Below are 21989 nucleotides of genomic sequence, written 5' to 3'. Positions count from 1 at the left end.
AAAAAAAAACATGACAGATTACGATGGCAGTTCAAAGATGTTATACAGAATTGGAATTTATTCAAAAGAAATTTGTATTTTGGTGAAATGTTTAAACATTTTAAATATAGATATATAAAGATTGATGGAAAATAAAAGGTTATCGAGTAATATATACAGATATTAATCTGGGACAGAAACTTTTTTTTTATGTTTAAATAATGCTCTAGCACTGCCTGTAAGGTAAAGGTGCAAACAATTAGTGTTCAGAATGTGTGGGGTCTGCAGAAATGTTAGCTACCCTTTTTTTTATGACTCGACCTTTTTTGCATCCTGTACGGTGAAAAGATCAATTCTGAGTTTTTTCTCACAAATATTCGGCTTTTAATTCTCATAAATTTCCTAAATTTTTCTAGAAAATTTCCGAAATTTTTCTAAATTTTGTTTGTTTTTTTCTAGCAAATTTTCAACTTTGAAGCTCGACTTTTGGAGCTCATAAATGTCTTTGTTTGTTCTCGACATTTTCTGAATTTATTCTCAAAATGTCAAGTTTTTGGCAGGAATGTACTCCTCCTGTTTTTATATATCCACAATTGCCCTAATACGCCATTTTAGATTTCTGTGTTAAAAACGAGATTGTTTTGTTTATATCTTACAGATCAGCAAGGGCATTTTGAAGTGAGATGGAGAGAAGTTAAAGGTCAATTAAGAGGCGTTTTGTGCTCTACATCTGATTAAAAAACAAATCATGATGCAAATCAGTGCAAATAAATTAGCAAAGTCAACATTAAAGCAACATTAGTCGTATTAGAGAGAAAATCATAATTCGAACTGAAGCAATCCAACAATCAGGCGGCGACTAGAGCTATGGAGCCTAGACTTCACACAGAGTGGGGAGGAGGGGGGTGATAAGAGCATAATTACCCCCGCCCCACCCTGTCTCGCCCACTCTGACACCCAATAATAAAACTTTGATGTGCTCCTCTCAAAAAGTAGCAGCAGCCACTAATCACAATTGATTGCAGCCACTTAGGCGAGGCACACTCATCATCTCCAGCTCTCTCTGGGTGGGAGTCGCTCCCTCCGCCAGCGGCTGGAGAACTAAAACTATTCAAATGAAATGCGCCACGAGAAGCGCAGATTAATCAGGGGGGAGCAAAGAAGGAGAAAAAGGCTGTATGAGTAAAACAGGCGGCGTCAGCAGAGGTGAGGAGGGGAAGAAAAAGCCATTAGGAGAAGAACAGCGAGCAATCTTCTCGGGTTTTGTTTTAAAGTTTTCACCACAAGTGTTACCCATTATGAGTCTGCAGTTATAACAAACGGGAGCTTTGAGAGTCCTTTTTTAAAACAGCTTGACTCATAGTTATATGGAAATACTTTAAATACCCTAAATACTCTTTATGAAGGACACTTAAAGAATATAATTGGAGTAGTTGACCTTATATTCATGGCGTTGTAACATATTTCTGGTGAATTGACTCTTTTCTCCCGTCACTCAAAATGCATTCCAGTGGATTCCTGGTTTTAACCGAGTCTGGGGACCAAAACCACCAACTAAAAGCTAAAATCAGCAAATACGTGAGACTCAATGATGGGTCAAACACCAAATTCACCTCCATACGCATTTAAATGTGCAGTAGAAACCGTCTTAGCACTAGCGCAAAAACTAACGTCTGTGATCTTCCTCGTTACTGGATTAGAGATTATGTGGTTTATCGTCAAAATGCGCTGAGTCTAGAAAATCTGTGGTTTGGAAAATGACAAAATTACACAAAAAATCTGAAAAAGGGACGCAGCATTTTATGTTTTAATAAAACAAGGAGATAAAATGAGGAGTTAGCTAGTTGTGCTTCGCAGACGCCAGCCAATCGCGGCGCGTAACATTCCTCTGAGGTATTTCACCTTCACAAGTTTTCCTTCAAAATATTTTGTGCTTCACAAAAAAAAAATCTACAAATAGACCAATGTTCCTTGAATTTGGAATGATTAGGATTTACCTGTGAACACTGAACTGATCACATAGTGAACATTTCCTCCTGGTCGCTTCACCTTTTCAACATGCCGTCTTTTCACATTTAAATGAGCTTTCTGGTTGTGAGCCGTAAAAATCAACGCATCAGATCATTTCTGACCTCTGAGTTTGGATGGATGTCTCTTATCTGAAGACCTCACTCTGTCCCGCCTTTGTCGGCCATCTTTGTCATCCCACTCATGTCATCAGATATGACAGAGCAGGAGAAGGCGAACAGGACAGAAACGAGTGGAGCTAAAGGTCACCTTTTCTTAAACGCACACAAAACCCGGGCAGAGGTGAGTTCTGGTGATGTAACGATGAAGGACCGTCTGCAGCCCATCTTCACTCGTCCTCGCCCTAAACACGGCCGTCCCCGTCCTGCAGAGCAGCACAAAGCAGCGTCCGCCTCTTCATCTCTGTCCCGTCCCAAACCTTGGACGGCGGCGTCCTTGTTTTTCTAAATGCTTTTTATGGTTTATTCTGCTCATGCTCACATTATGATCCAATATTTAGAAGTGACACATAAAGGGATTAGAGGGAGGAGAGGAAAACGTCTTGATGAAACAGATTAAAATCAATTGCTGCAACAACAAATGTTTGATTGGATTAAAAATCCATTTTTGTTGTTAGAGGTTGAATGTTTGGAATATAACGACAGACAATGGGAACTTTAATTACAAACCTGACAATGACAACAGAACTAAAGACTTTTGGTGTGATAGAACAAGTGCTTGATCTCCAGCAATTTTTTTCTGAATTTGCCTTTTCTAGTTTTGTGAAAGTTTCAGGTTAATGTTCAGAAAGAGAGAATATCAACAAAAGCAGGTGATTTGACTGGTTAGAGTTGATTGAAACCTGCAGTTCATCTCCAGCAAAAATTTAAAACTCAACAAACTAATTTCTTTGCAGCATTAAATGTTTGTTATCTGTGTCCATTGACCATTTAATCAAACAAATTGAAATTACGAAAATAAATTTGCTTAATGGGAACACGGCAGTTTCGGGAAAAAAAAGTAAATGTTTTGATAAGTTTTGCGCTAAGATGAGGTTTTTCGCTTGTATCAAAATTAGTGTATTTCACAAAACCTGCAATGGAAACACTTTGTTTTTTGGCATCACATGATCAACAACCAGATGGTACTACTGACAAAAACCATGAAGAAGGCGACAGGAAGTGATAGGATCATGTCTTTCAATGACTTACCGTGTGAACAAACTAATTCACATGTGAATTTATTTGTTTTTCTTATTTAATGGAAACACCGCAATTTGAAAATTATGTTTTTCCGACATTTGAGGAATATCGACAAAGTTTTTTGCACATTTTTAATGGAAATGCAGCTTTTGGTTTGATTTCCTGCATAATTCAGGACATCTTTGCTCCACAGATTTTCTGTTGGCCTTGGGGTTTAGGAGCAGCCCGGTTTAGTCCACTTTAATCCAACCGAGAAAGTCATGTTCGTTTGGTGAGCTGCGAATACGCAATCTGGGTTTGGCTGAAGTGAACGCTGGTTCGGTTTGAATACTTATGTGAACACCAATTGGACTGGGGACCGTTCCAAAAGCAGGAAGTGGACTACAGCACAGGGCATTCTGGGTAAATACAACCAAAAGAAACGTGCTAGACTAGTGCTAGCGAGAGAAATGACTCGTGGTCTTTTACCTACAACAAAAGAGAAATCCTCCAACGGCTAAAATTTGACGCCTCCATTTGTTTCCTTCAGTGGTTCTTGGTGCAGCGCCCCCACAGGCAAGGAGGGGAACAGGTTCCTCAAAGGGTTTGGATAGTTTGACTCCGAGCAGAGAGAACCAAGAGACTGGTCCCAATAGAACCGGGTCGACTGGACTATCAGGAGAGAAAACTGGCTGGCTCACCTCATGACCTTTAACGCTTTTCTTTTTAGTTGTCTTTTGCTGCCTTGGAGATGTTTCATCACAATTTTTTTTTGTAAATTCTGGTTGACAGGAAACGTTTCTCCAGGACTTTGAGTCATGGATTGTCTTCTGACCCCATCAATGCTAACTGAAATGAATACCACAGCATAATGCAGCCACTTTATGCCTAACTGTGGAGGTCATGTTCTTCAGGAAAGACTCTGAAATTTTTGTTGCGTGTTTCAGAACATTTATGTGCCGGTGATTGTATTTACAGCCATCTAAAGGAAATGTGTTTATAAATGCATCTAAATCCAGGGAGGAAACACTGCTGTACTTCACTTAGTAGCAGAATCAATTTTAAATGGATTCCCAAGCACTTTTCTAGCAGCAGCTTGTCACAAAGACACACTATGTTCTCATTTCTTTACTTAAACAAAATTCTTCCTCGCATCAACAGCGGGATTCCCAGAAGAACTGTAAATCTGTAGATGGATTTACTGAGAGAACAACATTCAGACGGCAGCTAAACTTGAAAAATTAGTTTTTTTGTGATCACCTCTTCATCCTTCATTCCAACATTTTGCATGTTTTCCCCACATTTTTTAAAGACGTGCTGCAGTCAGAGGTTCAAAAGTTTAATGTGAAAAACTGTCATCAATCATTGAGCTAAATGAAGTTTTTAATGATGAAGTCATTAATTCAGATGCATGTTGATGCGGCTCTGGATGTTTTATGAAGCATTTTGTTTTATTTTTTCCGCTTTCCTCTAGCAGGACGGTCGTCTGTGTGTGAATCTGGTGGTTAAGTGAAGCAGCTTAGCAGAATGCGACAGAACATAAAGCGATCTTTCTCGGTCAAACATTTTGATTCCATGTTGTGTGCGGATGAACGATGACCCGCAGACCCTCCCCTGCGATGCTCTCTCGCTGCCTGATTAACTTTAATGAAGGCTGCTAAATACATCTCGTTTCTCTCAGATTTGACCTTGGATCTCATTAATTTCATTAAACTTTTGCACCAGGAAGGAAAAGACCGACTTGAAATAAAAACTGACGTTCTGTTGATTTGCTTCTTTTGTTTTGTTTTTTTTCTCCAGTAAAGTGAGTAAAATCAGGCAGATTTGCTGTGCAGATGCAGAACGTTTTAATTGACCCTTAGCTAAAATTGCAGATGCGGGGAGCTTCACACTGTTGCATCAACCTCCTTCTGTTCATTATTTGTGAAATTCTTGTGCAGACATGCCCCAGCGGTCTCGCCGTCTCCTCACATCTGCTGAAAGGTGCTTTTTGTTAGAAGCATTTAATGATTCAAACTTTCAGTGGAAGCGGGTCGGGATGTGAGCGGGTCAGGGTGCAGAGAGCCCGCAGTCGCTGTCAGAGCGGCGGGAGACGGTCGGCTTTCATCACAGCCGCATGTCGTCTTCCTGCATTACGGCTGATGGAGCGGCTCAGGTAGGCGGCCAAACCGGGTCAGCTGGGATGAAAGGGACCGCACGACTTCTGAGTCCGTGAAGGACGGCCAAGGACGAAGTTTTTGTTCAGGGAAACCGCGTCTGCTTGAGCAGAATCATAGTAGAAATACAAATATGTTTTTATTTAGCTGCAGCAGGGAATTCAGGGTGGAGGTAAATGGAAGCGATTGTAGAGTTTGGTTGTAATTCCAGTAATCAGAAAATGACTGAAGTAAGGTCATTGTTTTTGAAGAGGAGCATTTTTACTACGCTGCACTTTTTATTTTTACTTGAGTAATTTTGTATCTCTTGAGTAAAATGTCTGGATTTTCTACCCACTGAACGAAAAACAAAACATGTTTTAACCAAAAATTCACCAGACACAGAAACACACCTGCAGTTTCTGTTAACATTTCATGAGTCGTGTCCTTTGTTTGTTTTATTGTAATTATGGTATTTATATTAGTTATTTTCGTTTTGGTCTTTAAAATACCAATGCTTCCATGTAACGTTGTTTTGGTCCATCTGATGGTATAATTTTTAAATATTAAATAACTAAGGTTTGGTTCAGTTACTCAGCACTTGATCATTTTTTTATACTTGAGTAATTTCTTGGATGGCTACTTTTTACTTTTGAGTAAAAATATGTGGAAGTAGTGCTATACTACTTGAGCATTATTTTTGGGTTCTCTACCCACCTCTGATCTTATCCAAACTACGATAAAAAATATATATAAATGCAGAAAAATAATAATAATAGAGCAGAGAATACAGCATAAGCAATAATACTGAGTCGGGTAATTGAAATATTATTAATATAATAGACATTAATGAAGCCGACAGCTGAACATGTGCTAAATATTTATGTAACTAAATGAGTCAGAGGAGAGCAGATCGATCCATAAGATCCATAAGATCAATACCAAGTCGGTATCAGAGTCATGGTAAGATCAATACTTTCTTTCAGATTCACTTTTGAAGTTTGATTTTATTTTCATATTGTAATTTCTCAAAAAAAATTATTTGCCGTGATTTGCTGTCAAATGTAATTTTTGCTCTTTATTCAGGAAAATGCACAGAAACGTTTTTCTGTTTTTCTATTGTTGCTGTTTGTCGTTTTAATATGATATTAAAAATATTCTGCACCTATAAACTGTTTTAAACAAAATAAATCAAAGGAAAGAAAATGACCAAAAGGTCAGAAGTTTGAACATAAATCCGATTTTTTTCTTACTAACTGATTGGTACCAAAATATTCAGAGGCGATTCCCCACCAGTGTGTCTTTGTGGTGCATTCAAGTACATCTGGTAGCCTGGATTGTCTAAATTATCCAAACAACTCCAAGGTGGTTTAATAATTTTTTATTTTAAATGTCGGAACGGTTTTGTTAAAGTGGTTTTATTGTTATATAATGTATTCATCCATCTGTCCAGTCAGTGGTTATCCCTGTTGATCTTTAATTAATTAAAAAATAAAATTTCCCAAACGTATATCTACCACTTTTTATTCGTTTCTGTTGATTGACCAAATTATTAAACAAAATTAGATTTTTGTTTAGAAACTGACTAGAACTGGCATTATGTGTATTTTAGTTTCTTTCTCAATACATTTAATAGCAATAATTACAACATGATACGTTATTTCATATTCCTTGATTAGCGTTTGAATTTCTTTAATAATCCTGTCTATCTTCCTGCTTTTGCGTTGCTTTTTGTGATGTTATCAGATCAAATCGTCACACTGGAGTTTATAAACCTCGATCTCTGCCACATATTAAATTCTTTATTTTTTGTCTTTCAGCTCTGAAAGACGCGCGCTTTCAGCTGGTGAACTTCTCAGACAACGAGCTGCGGGTGTCGCTGTCTAACGTCTCGCTGTCAGACGAGGGTCGATATGTTTGCCAGCTCTACACAGACCCCCCGCAGGAAGCCTACGCCGACATCACAGTGCTAAGTACAACATCAAAGCTCTCACACACACACACAGCAAAAACACACGCTTTCAGTACACAAACGCACCGCCGCTCAGAGTTACGGGTCGGCGGGAGGTAAAGCCTCTAATCACGCTTCGACATACAGTACATTCACATGGAAAACAGAAAACAACGTGACTGCATGCACTGCCTTTATTGTTTGGTGTTTAAATTATTAAAAGGAGCAATAACGAGGTCGCACGCTGGAGTAAAAGTGATGGTTTCGCCACGTTATGCCCCCTTTAAATGCAACCCATCTTAATTAATAAATATTAAAGCCAATAAGGGGAATCTGATCTTAGATATGATTAAATCTGTTGTTCATGAAGGAACTTGAGTTTTCCTGGCATTTTGTGAAGCAGTGAGTCGGGTTCGTTTTTCACGATTCCTTCATTCTCACCTTCAGTACCGTGGAAATGTTTTAAACCAGAACTTCCCTTAATCTGACTCTGACCTAAAATCAGCTGAGTTCTAGGTCCAGATTATCTTAGCATCGGGTTCAGATCAGCGTTTTAAACTAACGGCTCATTTCCAGTTAGTTTATCTGTGCTATAATATGATTTATTTCTTTCACACTGTTTAAATTCTGAACTTTGTTAGATTCTGTAAAAGAAATATAATAACTTATGTTTTTGCAACCATTTCTCAGTAACAGTGTGTAAAAATCCCATTTAAAATGAGTTAAATTGGCTGTTTTTTTCTAGATAATGTCTGTTCATTCCTACAGATTTTAAATTTTACACAGAAATGATGGATGGATGGATGGATGGATGGATGGATGGATGGATGGATGGATGGATGGATGGATGGATGGATGGATGGATGGATGGATGGATGGATGGATGGATGGATGGATGGATGGATGGATGGATGGATGGATGGATGGATGGATGGATGGATGGATGGATGGATGGATGGATGGATGGAATAAAGAAAAAAATGTATGATTTAAGACTTTTGCACAATAGAAGCCCTCCCAGCAGAAGCTTCTGTTTGTATGAATGCTAGAGAAAACTAACTGCCACTTTCACCCAGCATGTTACTCTGCTGTCATAAAGAGATGATCTCATTCAGATCCTTTTAGCTAACGACCCAAATTCATCCATCAATGGAAACGATGAATAATGACTCCAGAAAAATGAGTCAAAATGAACACAACTTTTAATTTAATATCTGAAGAGATGGCAACATGTACTTCTTATACTCCTTATTTAAATGCCTAATTGATTAACATGAAATCCATTTATTTTTGTCGCTGTTTAATCTGCAGATGATTCCCTCCTGAACTGAACCAGTCAGCTTTTGGATAATGATAGTTTAACCCTCAGAAAGTCTTTTGTGTTCAGGCTGAGAGTCTTTGACTAGGACCGTTCAGATTTCACACACAAACCTCAGAGTGACCCCTGAGCGTGTACTCTTGATGATCAGACCTGTTTTCCTCTTTGTGGCGTTCTGAGTGACTCTAAAGGTCAGCTGTCATCAGGAGTTTCTGCCAACATGCCTGTTAAAGAGCGGCACCGCTCTGCCTCACCTCTGCTTCAACTTATACGGGAAAATATCTGGAGATTCAGCTCTATTAGCTAACATGCTAATGCTAACATGTTAACTAACAGGAGAATCTTAAAATGTAAGATTCTCTCCAAATCATGATTTTCTCCAAATCATGGAGAAGACATACGATGTGTGGGATTAGATCTGGAGTATTAACTCCACTAGTTAACATGCTCATGTTAGCATTTTAGCTAACAGAAGAATTTTAAGCATATTACGTATCCCATGATTCCTCCAGAGTTTGGAGGAATCATGATCATAATCATGATCTGGAGGATCTGTGGGATTAGATCTGGAGTATTAACTCCACTAGCTAATATGCTAATGTTAACATTCTTGGTAAGGTGAGGTAATTTTATTTATATAGCACACTTTCAGCAACAAGTCTATTCAAATGTCTTTGAATGAATTAGAGGAAATACAAATAAAACAACAATAGCGTAAGGGAAGATAAACATACTATTTATCCCATGATTTCTCCAAATGGTGGAGGAATCATGGAATCTCTGGGATAAGATCTGTTGTTTTAACTCCACTAGCTAATATGCTAATGTTACCATTTTAGCTAGCAGGAGAATTTTAAGCATACCACATGTCCCATGATTCCTCCAAATTTAGCTGTGATACGAGTTTGTGGAAGCAACTTCTGTTTCCTCAGTGTTTACTTTGTTTGTCCCATCCCAGTTCCTCCAGGTAACCCCGTCATCGAGGCCAAGGATGAGGTGCTGAGCGAGGGAAACGAGACAGAGATGACCTGCACCGCCATGAGCAGCAAGCCTGCAGCCACCATCAGATGGATGAAGGGAGATAAGGAGCTGAAAGGTGGGGGGTGAAAACACACCATCACTGCTTCAGGCTAATATCATATGTATCTGGATACAATCTCAATCAGCCAGTAGATACTGTTTTATTGGGTGAATGCTGCAGGGATTGACACTGAGTTCCTGTTGTTTTTTACAACATTGTCTACATTATAAGCATACTTATAATACTTATAGGCATTATAGATATAGGTCATTTTCAGTTAACTTGCTATTGTTAGCCAATGTATATAGGTTACATTTTAGCTTATATACTAAATTAACAAAATTAATGTTGGTATTTATGCTAGGGACATTTTTCATGCTACTGTTAGCATTTAGCTATTTTATTTGTAGCCAATTTAGATGATAAACTATTATCGTCCGTCTAGTGAATTGTAATGTTCATTAATATGGTAGTGACAGCACCTGTGCTAACTTTAGCATTTTAGCTAACATCAGCATTTTAGCTAATTTTAGCTTATACACTGCTGCTAGCATACGACATGAAGTAGATTAATGTTAGTCAACATGCTAATGTTAGCCCAGATGTTATGGGTGGTATTTCATCTCATGTTAGCTTTTTAAGATATTTCAGAAGTTTCACTGTTCTCAAATTTAATATAAGAAATTAATGTTACATGCAACCTTTATCACTTTAGCTAACATTAGCATTTTGCCAGATTTTAGCTTTAAACTACTATTTTAATACTAGATTGACAAACATGTCAACAAGATGTTGACATTTTGGAAACTGTTACCTCGCACACAACTGTTACCTCGCACACAACCGTTAACATGGAGTTAGCATTCATACTTCTCATACTATATTATACTATAATATACTATTAGCATTTTTGCTAACATTAGGATTTTAATTATCTGTGGTTTATACACTGTCAACATCATAGGAGAAAATGACTACATGTCCTAAAGTTTTAGTTAACAGAAGAATTTTAGCAAATTGTAGCATGCAAGCAAATGTCTCCATATTAGATGGATTAAACGAATGCTAGCCAACATTTTAGCTATGAACAGAATAGCCAATTTTAGATTGTAATTTTTTTCTATTCTAGATGCAGTAATTTAATCCCAGTCAACACTCATTTTAGCTAACATTATCATTTTTACTCATTTAATTCAAGTTTTCTTGCTACAGTTGATTGTACTACTGAAATACAACGCAGACAGATTTAGCACACCACAAAATGCTGTCATAAAGTAGTATTAAAATAAAATAAAGTTTTTGTTTTTTATCAAAAAGCATTATAATATAATTGTACACTGAGATTCAAATGGAATTGCAAAAATCTCATGTTTTAATAGTTTGAATGTGTCAGCCATTTTGGTGATTCACCATAAATGTGTAAATACGTTTTTAATGCACGTATTTCCCCCACTGTTGAAAAGGGGAGCGGGTTGGAGTCCCCCCCGTTGTTGATAAGGGGAGCGAACTGATGTAAAGCATTTTGAAATGCCTTGCTGCTGAAATGTGCTATACAAATAAATTTTGATTGATTGATTGATTGATTGATTGATTGATTGATTGATTGATTGATTGATTGATTGATTGATTGAAATAAAAGTAATATATCAGGGGTTTTGAGTATCTACATAAGCAGCTTGCCGTAGTTTCTCCGGCAGCCTGTAGGAGCCTCTTTTGAGTCGCTCTTTGTTTGGCACCTTGCTACTGCTTAGAGTGACCGTACCTGGAGTTTTGCTACAAAACGCATCACTCTCACGATCTCTGGTGCACGCAAGCCTCTCCACCACGACAAGGTGGCGACTCTCCAGAGAGGAACCATTCACACCAACACACACACATGCACACACACGCACACACACACACAATTCTCTGGAAAGACATCTTTGGTCTAGATGGGTGAACCCCGGGTATCCGGAAAAACCCACGCCAGCATGCTGCAATGCTAGCAATGCTACCTAGTTTTTGAAAATTTGGGGTCTTTCACAGTCTCTGTCACTCTGTCACATACAAACCCATCCACACACACAAACACACACAAAATATACATTTAAAAAATATATTTCTATCTAATCTAGCAAATATTAATAAAAAAAAAATCCCAGGCCCGGATGCAGCCTGTGATGTTGGTTCCTTTCTAGCTCAAACAGGCGCAGAAACCGCTCTTTTTCGTCTGCTTGACTTCCTTCTCGATCTGAACGGCCTTGTCGCTGATCTCTTTTATCTTCTTGTTGAGCTGATTGTTCAGCGCCGCCTGATCCTGCAGCTCCTTCCTCAGGCACTCCAGCTCGGTTTTATACATGCTTTCATTGTCGCCACATTTTTGTTTGAGGGTCGTGATCTCCTGCTGGAAGTCGTTCTTCTCGGCACTCAGGTGTTTTATGATCTCTCTGTCGTTGTTGAGGTTCTCCTCCAACGTTCGCAGCTGTTCTCGCATGATCAGAACGTCGGTTTCGAACCTGGAGCTTATTTCCTGGTGGGAAATTTTGACCACCTCCAGCTCTCTGTGCAGAAACGACTCGAACCCTTCAGACGTTCCTATTGCAGTGGGAAGCAGAGACTCATCGTCGTGTGTCAGCTGTCCAAGATCTTCTCCCAGAGTAAGAGAGTCACAGCCGTCGTCCTCGTCAAACTCGTCCAGGGAAGTGGATGTGTCGTCCACCGTTTGTTCCAGCATCATCTGCATGTTCAAAGAGATTGAGTTGTGCAGGCCCTGAGAATCCTCCATGGCCGTCTTGCAGTCGCTGCCTGTGTTCAGGTTCAGGTCCTCCCCCAACGTGTCCAGCTCCAGTTTCAGCATGAAGATGTCCGGCTGGTACTGGATCACCTCGTTGCTTGAAAGTTTGAATTCCAGCAGCTCTGGTTGGAGATAATTTGCCATTTTTTCCTCGAAAACGGTGAGATCTCAAACGTGGAAAAGAACAGTAGCGACAGCCGCTGTTGGTTTGTGCGCTCTCAGTGGTTCACAAACCGCAATGAGACTTCAGAGATGTTGGTGACTTTGAGGTCAAAGGAACTGGTGTGACATCATCACGTGATGTCACAGTGCTGCTCACATCATGATGTTCCACTGTTGTCTTAGTTTTGTTCAAAATCAGCTGTTATTTAGTGAGGCCCTTTATTTTTGACAATAGTTACATTACAGAAAGAAATGTATCTTATAAAATAGACAGTAATAAATAAAACATAAAAAATACTTTAATAATCTGAAAGGGAAATTATGCCTGTCACAATAAAAAGTTTGCTGCACGATAAATTGTCCCAGTAATTATTGCGATAAACGATGATATTGTTGTTTTTATAACATTTTCAGGTAATACGTTGATGATGACATCATAATGCAAATTTGCTCGCTTTAATTTTTAATGAACGCTTCACACTGGAACCTTAAAGATATTTTAAATATCCAGCATAAAATACAACAATCAAAAACAACAAATAAAATGAATCATGAATTCTCTGTAAACAGAGTCCCCTTCCAAAAATATTAATCTGCAGAATGAAAATTATTGAGTTCATTTTAATTTACTGTGTGATTAATTGATTTATTGCAACAACTTTGTGCCAAGAGTTGATGGAGATGCTGAGTGTCCACGGAGTACACTATGTGAATTATATATAATCTGAGTTAAATCAAGTATGATATGCTTTTTATACTTTCAATGTCTAAATCTGTGTTTTAAGTTTTAGTTCATTTGAATATTAGACAATGTAGCAAATGAAGGACTTTAGTGACGAACTTTCAGGTTGAATAAAGCATCATACTGTTACAACCATTAATGTTTGCAACTTAAAATATTGGCTACATATAAAATAAACAGCATATGATAAAACAAAAGCACGTTTTTAGTCAGTATTTAAAACATACTCATTTTCAAAATAAGACTCATAATATTAACTCCCTAACAACTTGTCTTCCATCTTACACTTTTGTTGAGCTGCCATTCGTTAACAAACAGACCGGAAATTGAATTTTCAAAATAAAAGCATCAAATACCAAAATTAAACGTTAATCTTAGATAAAACTAAGTAAAGGTGATAAGCGCCAAAGAGAGATAAAAACATACAAAGAAGTTCTTTTGGGGTTATTTAATAACTGTTGTAATTTTATTTTTATGTAGTTTATGGTTTAACCAGCACGTCCTTGTAATGCGCCAGGCAATAAATAACGATGACACGAACAGATTCAGCACTTTTTCTGCCAATGCGTTCGCTTTGCAGCCATTAGAACGAGCCGATAGTGTTTCCTGTTTGCGTTTCCATGAAAGCCTCAGCGATGTGTGGAGGTGTCCGCGGCTCGCCGCCCGGCGCCCTCACAGCCTGCATGCCATCATCAAAGGCAGCGGCGCTTCAGAAGTGCGGGTCGAGCTGAGGGAGGAACAGGCCCCCTGCTGGGTGGCTCCACCTCAGCGGCCGGCCTCCGGCTATTCAGAGACTTTCAAACAAACGTCCAATCAGGAGCTGAGCTGCAGGCGTCACAATGCGGCACATTAACCCCAAAACGGCACCGATTCATCCTGCACCATCTGGCTCAGCTCAGACTTGGTGCACTCAGGGGCGCGTCTAGGTTTTTAGTGTCCAGGTTGGTCCTTAGGGGGGCCACTGCAGTCTGAAATTACAACAGACACTGTGTCAACTATTTAACCAAACAAAACACATGTTTGAGGCAGCATTTATGCTAAATGAAAGTGATAATCATTGAATAGTGAGTAAAAAAAATGATGATGTCATGTATGTACATGTAAGTCTTACTTAATATGTAATGTCTCATTTTTAAAAAATAAAGTTGAATCATCAAAACAACATGTTATTAAACAACAAAAGGAGCATTTCATATCTGCTGATATGTGGTGCAGACAAAAGTTTTTACAAATCAAAGTGATGAACATTTTCCCATAAGTGAAGCAATCTCCCACGTTTTCATCAATTTTAAAGAATTATTGACTTTAAACATCCTCCTATTTCATGTTTTGTCTTATTTCAAGTGGACTAAGACAAGAAATCACACCAAAAATACTTGGTAAGATTTTGTGTTTTTGCAGTGTATTAAAAATGATTTTATGTCCTAAATTATGTAGATTTAACAAAAAAGCAAAATAAACACGTAAGCCGGTAAATACTTTCTGTCTGTGTTTTAAAAGGCTCTTCCTAAATGACGCTGTCGGACGGTTCAGCTAAAATTCAAACCCAAAATATCTGAGAGGTTTTCCATCACACCTCTGCTTTCATCTCCATTTCAAAACTGTTTGAAAAAGGCCGTTTTATCACCTGCAGCACCGAATCTGACTCTGCTTACTGTCACTCCCACAAAGCTTTTTATTTAAAAACAGAAAAAAAGACACCATCAGTGACTGTGCATTAGAGCGAGTGCATCTGTCTGGATGTGTAACTGCATAACCAACGCAGTTACAGGGACGTCCTGTCACCTCTAACTGCCTCTGAGAGTCATTATTTTATCTGCAGACAGAACCCAAATCACATTGCAGACATTATCTTTCACTTACGTCTCAGAAAATCTCATCAGATGCCATCAGGGTTATGAAATCAGGCGTTTCCACGGCGTCACGTGCAGAGATGAAAAGAGGATCAGTTTGAGCTTCGTTTGGTTCCATGAAAAACAAAACGAGAAGCAAACACGACTGCATGTCAGTACAGTAAAATATCCTCAGAAAGTTCATTAATAACTGAATGATTTATTCAAAGTAATATAACTTACTTTCTCAGGATGTTATTGCATTAGACTGACAAAAAAATGAGATAAATCACAAAATGTCATTGCTGAAGAAGCTTGATGTTCATGGACTGCTGCCTTCCAGTATATTGCAGGAAGGAAAGTTAAGCGGAAGGAAAACATTTGTAGCCTTTAGAGGGAGTGCGAAGCAAGGCCAATGGAGGAAATTGATCTGATGAGGCTTCTGTCTGCTGATGAGCTTTATGGAGGTGCTGGTTTCATCTCCCAGCTGGACCTGGTACCAACTCGCACAAAAGCAACCAAATCACCATGGCAACAGCAGAAATGAGGCCTGGCCAGAACCACATAGAGAATCTATGAAGTATTATCAAGAGCAAGATGAGCTGAAGGTTCTGTCAAAGCAGCCTGGGCTTCCAGAACCACAGCAGGTTCTCCTCCATGAGATTCACTCAAATCTTTAAATTTTTGTTCTTCCATTTGGGTTTCCACGGCTTCTAGAAACAACCACTGTGCTTAAAAAAAATCACCCAGCTGGTTTTTAGCAATAAGTTAATATTTTCAGTTAATATTCAATGTTTTAATATTAAGTTCGTGTTTTCTGGTGTCTGGAAAATGAGCTGTTTCAGAAACCTCCATAATGTAACGTCACAAATCAGCAGCCACTGCCCCTCTGGTAGGCACAGCCTGTTACCTGGCAACCCAAACAGAACTCTGCCCTTTACCTAGCAACCCAAACAGAACTCTGCCCTTTACCTAGCAACCCAAACAGAACTCTGCCCGTTACCTAGCAACCCAAATGGAACTCTGCCCGTTACCTGGCAACCCAAGCAGAGGCCCTAAAGCAGCCCATTCTGAAATTAGCTGAAACCAGACTAAAATCTCATTATCTGAATGATTTTGTGCAAAAAATGTAACATGTTTTATTTAGCTCATAGACCGAGCACAAACTGTTCAAGGAAGCATAAAATTTAAACTTTTACATTTTTTATTTTTCTGCATTTTGTTTTTTTACTTAAACTGAGAATCCAACGATAATTTACCCGACTTAAAGCAGCAACTCACCAGATTTCACCAATAAACACGCAAAGATTATTTTTATATATATATGTATATATTTATATAAGGGCTGCACAGTGGCGCAGTTGGTAGAGCTGTTGCAGCAAGAAGGTTCTGGGTTCAATTCCTGGCCCCGGTCTTTCTGCATTGAGTTTGCATGTTCTCCCTGTACATGCGTGGGTTTTCTCCGGGTACTCCGGTTTCCTCCCACAGTCCAAAAACATTTGGACTGTGATTGGTCTCTCTAAATTGCCCCTAGGTGTGAGTGTGTGTGTACATGGTTGTTTGTCCTGTGTGTCTCTGTGTTGCCCTGCGACAGACTAGCGACCTGTCCAGGGTGACCGCACGTCTCGCCCAGAACGTTAGCTGGAGATCGGCACCCCTCCCAACCCCACTAAGGGACAAGGGTGTAAAGAAAATGGATGGATATTTATATAAGTTTTTTGGAAGTTATCATCTAAACTTAGCCTTGTAGAGGAGGCATGGGCGCCGGGTGCTTCATGAGGTCTTCTTCTTCTTGACACATTAGAGTTAGCACTAGCCAAGGCTTTAGCTGGAGGAAAATAACCGACTGTGATGCAGTGAAACTTCTGAAGAGGTGGATTCACGCTTCTGCGGCTTTGACCTCACAAACCGCTTTACAGAGACCGTAAAACACGGGACGGTACGCTTCACTCGTATTTTCTGAGTCTGTAGAGTCACTTTGGACAGGTAATTATGTTCAGACAATTGAAAACAGGATTTAATCGTATGTAAGCAGATGAATCACAGTATTTTACTGTTTATCTGGATTTAAATAGATAAAGAGGTAACCAATGACCAGAGCAGATGTAAAATATAGATTTCTTTTAGATGGCTTCATTTCCCTGTTTTTCTCTCAATTTAAACAAAAGTTTACTTCTTTCACCAAATATTCACCAAACTTAATGGTAAATATTTAATTATTTTTTAAATATTTACCTTCGACCCGCACACCGTTCGCACACAGGCCGACAATAAAGATCGACTGACAGCCATTAGAGCTTTTTAACACATGTTTATTTTTAGTTTTTTGTGCTAATTACTGTGAGAAAGCTACTCAGAATCTGAAAGAATCTGCTTTGTATTCTCCCAAAATCCACCTGACGTCCGAAAAGTTTTCATTTCCAGTAAGAAATCTTCAAAACTCTTTAAGAAATCTTATAATTTACTTAAAAATTCAGAAGTTAAGGTCACAGGATACAAAAGTATATTTCTGAAGAAATCCAGAACGTTTGACCCACGTCAAAACCATTTCTGCCAAACACTGAAAAAACTGCTGAATTCAAGAAAAAACTCAACTTCTCTTTAACCCTGTTTAACCTGAAACAGGAAAAGTTTAGCTGGAATTCAGACAACTGACCAAATAACTGCACATTTTGACATTTAGGAAATTCAGTTGCATAATGGAAACGCAACAATTTTGAAAAACTGAAATTTTGCGCACATTTATTGAGAAACAAGATGCTGTATGTCTTTTATATATAAATATCTGGTTTCCTCATAAAGACTTAAATATTTCTAAAGAGGCTCCATTCAGAATAATTTTCCAATTAAACATATTCAGTCTAATTCCTCTAATTCAGACTCATGTTTCAGTGAAGTTTGCTTTAATGTTCTGCAGATAACGATCCGTTCCAATCATCTGTTTCTACATCCACAGATCCTTTATCTTATTTATATCCTTCCCCTTTTATCCTGTGAGTTTCTGTGATTTATAGTCCGATTCGTCACGCTAACAATACGGTGAAAGTCGCATAAAAACAGCGGTCCTCGCTGCCCGGGTCGCTTCCGTCTGCTCTTTCAAGGCCGACAGAAATAAGGTTTTTTATTGACTGACAGGGAGCAGAGGAGCCATTAGGCTGCAGAGCTGAGAGGCGACCACGGGGCGATTTCAATTACCCCGCTCTGCCCCGGCAGGAAGTCCCCACAAACAGATAAAACAACAATCAGGGCAAAGTATGTGGTGGAGTTCCGGGGATGTAATGTAGATTTTGCACATTTTTTACCTCTTTCCTGCAACAGGCTGTTGCAGAAAGGGGGAAAAAAAAGGAGTAGTAAACGTGCACTAAAAAAAACTCAGAAATTTCTGAGCATGAAAAGTTGAAAACTTGCTAGAAATAAATCAAATTGTGAGATTAATCTCAGAAGTGGTCTAGAAGAGAACAGGGACGTTTTTGAGTTTCAAAAGGCACATTTTTGTCTTTTGGAAATTTTGTGACTTTCAAAGTAAAAAATTTTCAACTTTTGAAATTCTTGTGTTTTGTGTAGAAAATTTCTGAAATGAATCTCAAAATTTCAGATGTTTTGCTAGGAAAGTTTCAACCTTCCAAGCTCCGAAATTTCCTGTTTTTTTGTTGTTGTTGTTTTGTTTTAGAAATTTTCTTAATCTAAAAATTTCAATTTTTTCTCAAACAATTTTTAAAATTTTAAAACTCTGAAATTTCCTGTTTTTTTGTTGTTGTTGTTTTGTTTTAGAAATTTTCTTAATCTAAAAATTTCAATTTTTTCTCAAACAATTTTTAAAATTTTAAAACTCTGAAATTTCCTTGTTATTTCTAGATAATTTCAGAAATGTATCTCCAAATTTCTGAGTGTTTTTGTGAAAATGTTACTCCTCCTTTTCCACTATTCTACAACGCTCTGATTGGTTGTTAGCTAAAAATCTAAAATTGGTTAATATTTTTCAAACATTTGCTGGCTTTAGCTGCTTGTCTTTGCTAACCAGGAAGAGTCAAGATTCGACTGACGTTTTCAGAGAAAATATGACGTAGCTCCTCCACCTCCATCTACTTCCTGGAGGACGTTGAGCGCTGAGGTTTTAGTCCAACCCATTTTGCTTCACATTGTCTCTGCTTGAACAGATAAATATTTGATGCTGCACAGTTTGACAGCTCAGCCGTCCATCTTTTGAAATGACTTTGTCCCAGAGATCCGGGCGCCATTTGGGTTGGGCTCCACGCCGCGCGCAGGAGGGCTTCTCCATTTTATCTCTACGTAGCACAAATGGATGTTGAGTTGGCATCTGGACGGAGGATGATGAATTAATCAGTGTGGGAGGAGAATAAAGTGACAGGTACTCAGCACCTAAAACCTTCCAGCTGAGCTGTACTTGTTCTGATTCGTGTAGATTCGGCCCGTAGGAGCCGGTCTGAACGCGACGCGGGGAGAAGACGGCATCGTTCAACTGTGAAGAGTTTTTTTTAGCTAATGGCAGATGGGAAAAGGAAGGATAGGCAGGAAATAAGATGGCAGCTCATTAATCAGCCCAATAACCTCACACTGTCTGCTAATTTCACCTTCTTCTCTGAAACCTTTCTACAGGTTTGTGCTCACATTGGAGCAGGAGACTTTGTTTTTAAAATTAAAAGCATTTTAGGACTAAAAACATGAACTGAAGGATTTTGTGACGGTGTTGTTCACTGATTTGATCCTCATCCTGATGTTAAATGGATCTGAATCAAAATAACAAGTCACACATCATCTACCAGGCCAGCAGCTGGATTTAGCAGAAATGATCTTCCTGCATGTTAAATATTTTATTACTAGGAGTATCAAAGTAATGGAAAACCAACAGATCCAACAGTCATAACACCAGTGGTGTCCAAGCTTTTTGTCACTATTCAGTTAGGAGCTAAATATTTAGTTTGCTAACTAAATGCTTATTTTGTTAAACATTTAGCTTCAAAAACATCTAGCTACGCAGCTAAATATAACTAAATGTATTGCTGTATTTCCTGTAGGCAAACCCAAAGTGGAACTGAGCTACGATAAGATGTACACCGTGACGAGCCGGGTGACGTTCGCCGTCAGTAAGGAGGACGACGGCGTCCCGGTCATCTGCATCGTGGACCATCCTGCGGTCAAGGACTTCCTGGCGCGCAAATTCCTGGAGGTGCAATGTGAGTCCAGCTGCTTTTGTTTTTAATAACAATGCTGCAGTCTGTAAATGTTGCTTCGTCTAAATATTCAGCACCGCGGTCCGTTGTTTACTTTAAAAATGGCTCCTTTTACGGTGTTGGAAACCAACCAGGCAAAAGTATATGTTTCAGTCTGATGTTCAGATTTGTAATAAACTAGTTTTCATGTCTTTATCACTTCAAACCTTTTGCTTTTTTAATTGTTACCTTGATTGTTTTTTTTTTATTGGAGGTGAAACATTTAAATAAAAACCAATGTGGCTTATACGTTCTGTTATCCATCAACTACAACTATGGTGGCATATTAGGGCCATTATAGACAAAAAATATTAAAAGAGAGGAATAAATTTTCTCCAAGAAACTGAAAAATTTTTAGATACATTTCTGAAATTTTCTAGATAACAAGGAAATATATGAGCTTCTAAAATAGAAACATTTGCTAGGAAAATGTCAGAGAATCTCGGACATTTTCTATAAAAACGTTTGCATTGCTGAGTTTAAAATTCAAAAATCATTCAAGAAAATACTCAGATTATTTAAATTAATCTCAGAAATCTTCTAGAAGAAACTTGAATTTCAAAAGTGAAAAAATGTTTGATAAACATCTCAGAAACGTTGAGATCAACCTTAGGAATTTTATAGAAAAAACAAGGAAATTTCTCCACTCAAAAAGTCAAATATTTGCTACAAGAAACTCAGAAATCTTTATATTAATCTCAGATATTTGATAAGATAAACATAAAAGTCACTGAATTTAAAAAGTAAACAATTTGCTTGAAAAGTCTGAAATTTTGAGATAAAGTTCAGAAATTTTCTAGAAAAATCTCGGAAATTTCTTGGTTTCAAAATGTTTGACTTTGATTAATCTCAACATTTTCTTGGTGGAAGTTTAATCTTTACTCTGTTTACAGTGTCTCTTGCATGCCGTCACACGCAACGGGTGGAAATAAAGATAAAATACTCACTGATGTGTTGAAGATCAAATGTCGTCAGATTACATAGATGTGAGGTTTCCTAAGCAGAAAAGTCATTTAAAAATTCTGTTTTCTTTGAAGATTTAAAGTCAGCTCCATGTTTTGGCGGAGATGTGATCAAAAGTGTCTGATTGCATAGAAAAATCTTTGTCTGATCCAGAAAATCTTTGGATTTCTATAATTATGAATGAATATACAAAGTCCCAATGCAGTCTGGAAAAATCTGGAATTAGATTCCAGTGTTTTCCAAATCTGAATAATATTAGAAAACAAACAAATAAAAAAAAAAATTAAAATTCTGATCAGAGTTTATAAATTCAGGACAATCATGGAGGAAACTCAGTTTTTCTCCAGTTCTGTTTATGTCTGTAAATATTCATAAAATATAAACTGATCAGTTTCTATGATCTGATTTGCAGAAATGTATTTAATTTAGGGGCAGAATGTTGATTTCCACTTTTTTTTTTTCGTTTTTTCACTTTGAATCCCCAACATTTGATCAAAGTTGTTCTCACTGCATGCGAGTTGCTCCCAGTTTGAGCTGGAAAACTAATCACCCTCCATCCATCAGGGATCAAACGGCAACACTTGCACTTTTGACGCGTTGCGAGTGAAAGAGGAACACACCCCGGCGAGTTTGTCGACATCAAAGCGCCTCCGTGTCCAAAAAGGACAACACGTAGACAAAAAAAGACGTCAAT

The 21989-nt window shown here is 38.2% G+C and overlaps 1 protein-coding gene across 6 annotated transcripts in view; it reads left to right on the top strand.

Annotated features, from left to right (window-relative positions):
- Positions 1-21989, top strand: part of cadm1a (cell adhesion molecule 1a) — a 388215-nt gene that overhangs the window by 292249 nt on the left and 73977 nt on the right. For all 6 annotated transcript variants that reach the window (XM_008428590.3, XM_008428589.3, XM_008428591.3 and 3 more), the window contains 3 exons: positions 7123-7275; positions 9530-9667; positions 20138-20296. In XM_008428590.3, the coding sequence (XP_008426812.1) occupies positions 7123-7275; positions 9530-9667; positions 20138-20296 (450 nt within the window). The remainder of the gene's footprint in view (positions 1-7122; positions 7276-9529; positions 9668-20137; positions 20297-21989) is intronic.

This window comes from Poecilia reticulata, chromosome 14, assembly GCF_904066995.2.
Source record: "Poecilia reticulata chromosome 14, P_reticulata-male-v2, whole genome shotgun sequence".
NCBI lineage: Eukaryota > Metazoa > Chordata > Actinopteri > Cyprinodontiformes > Poeciliidae > Poecilia > Poecilia reticulata.
The sequence above is the reverse complement of the archived record's forward strand: the minus strand, read 5'-3'. Positions and strand labels throughout refer to the sequence as shown.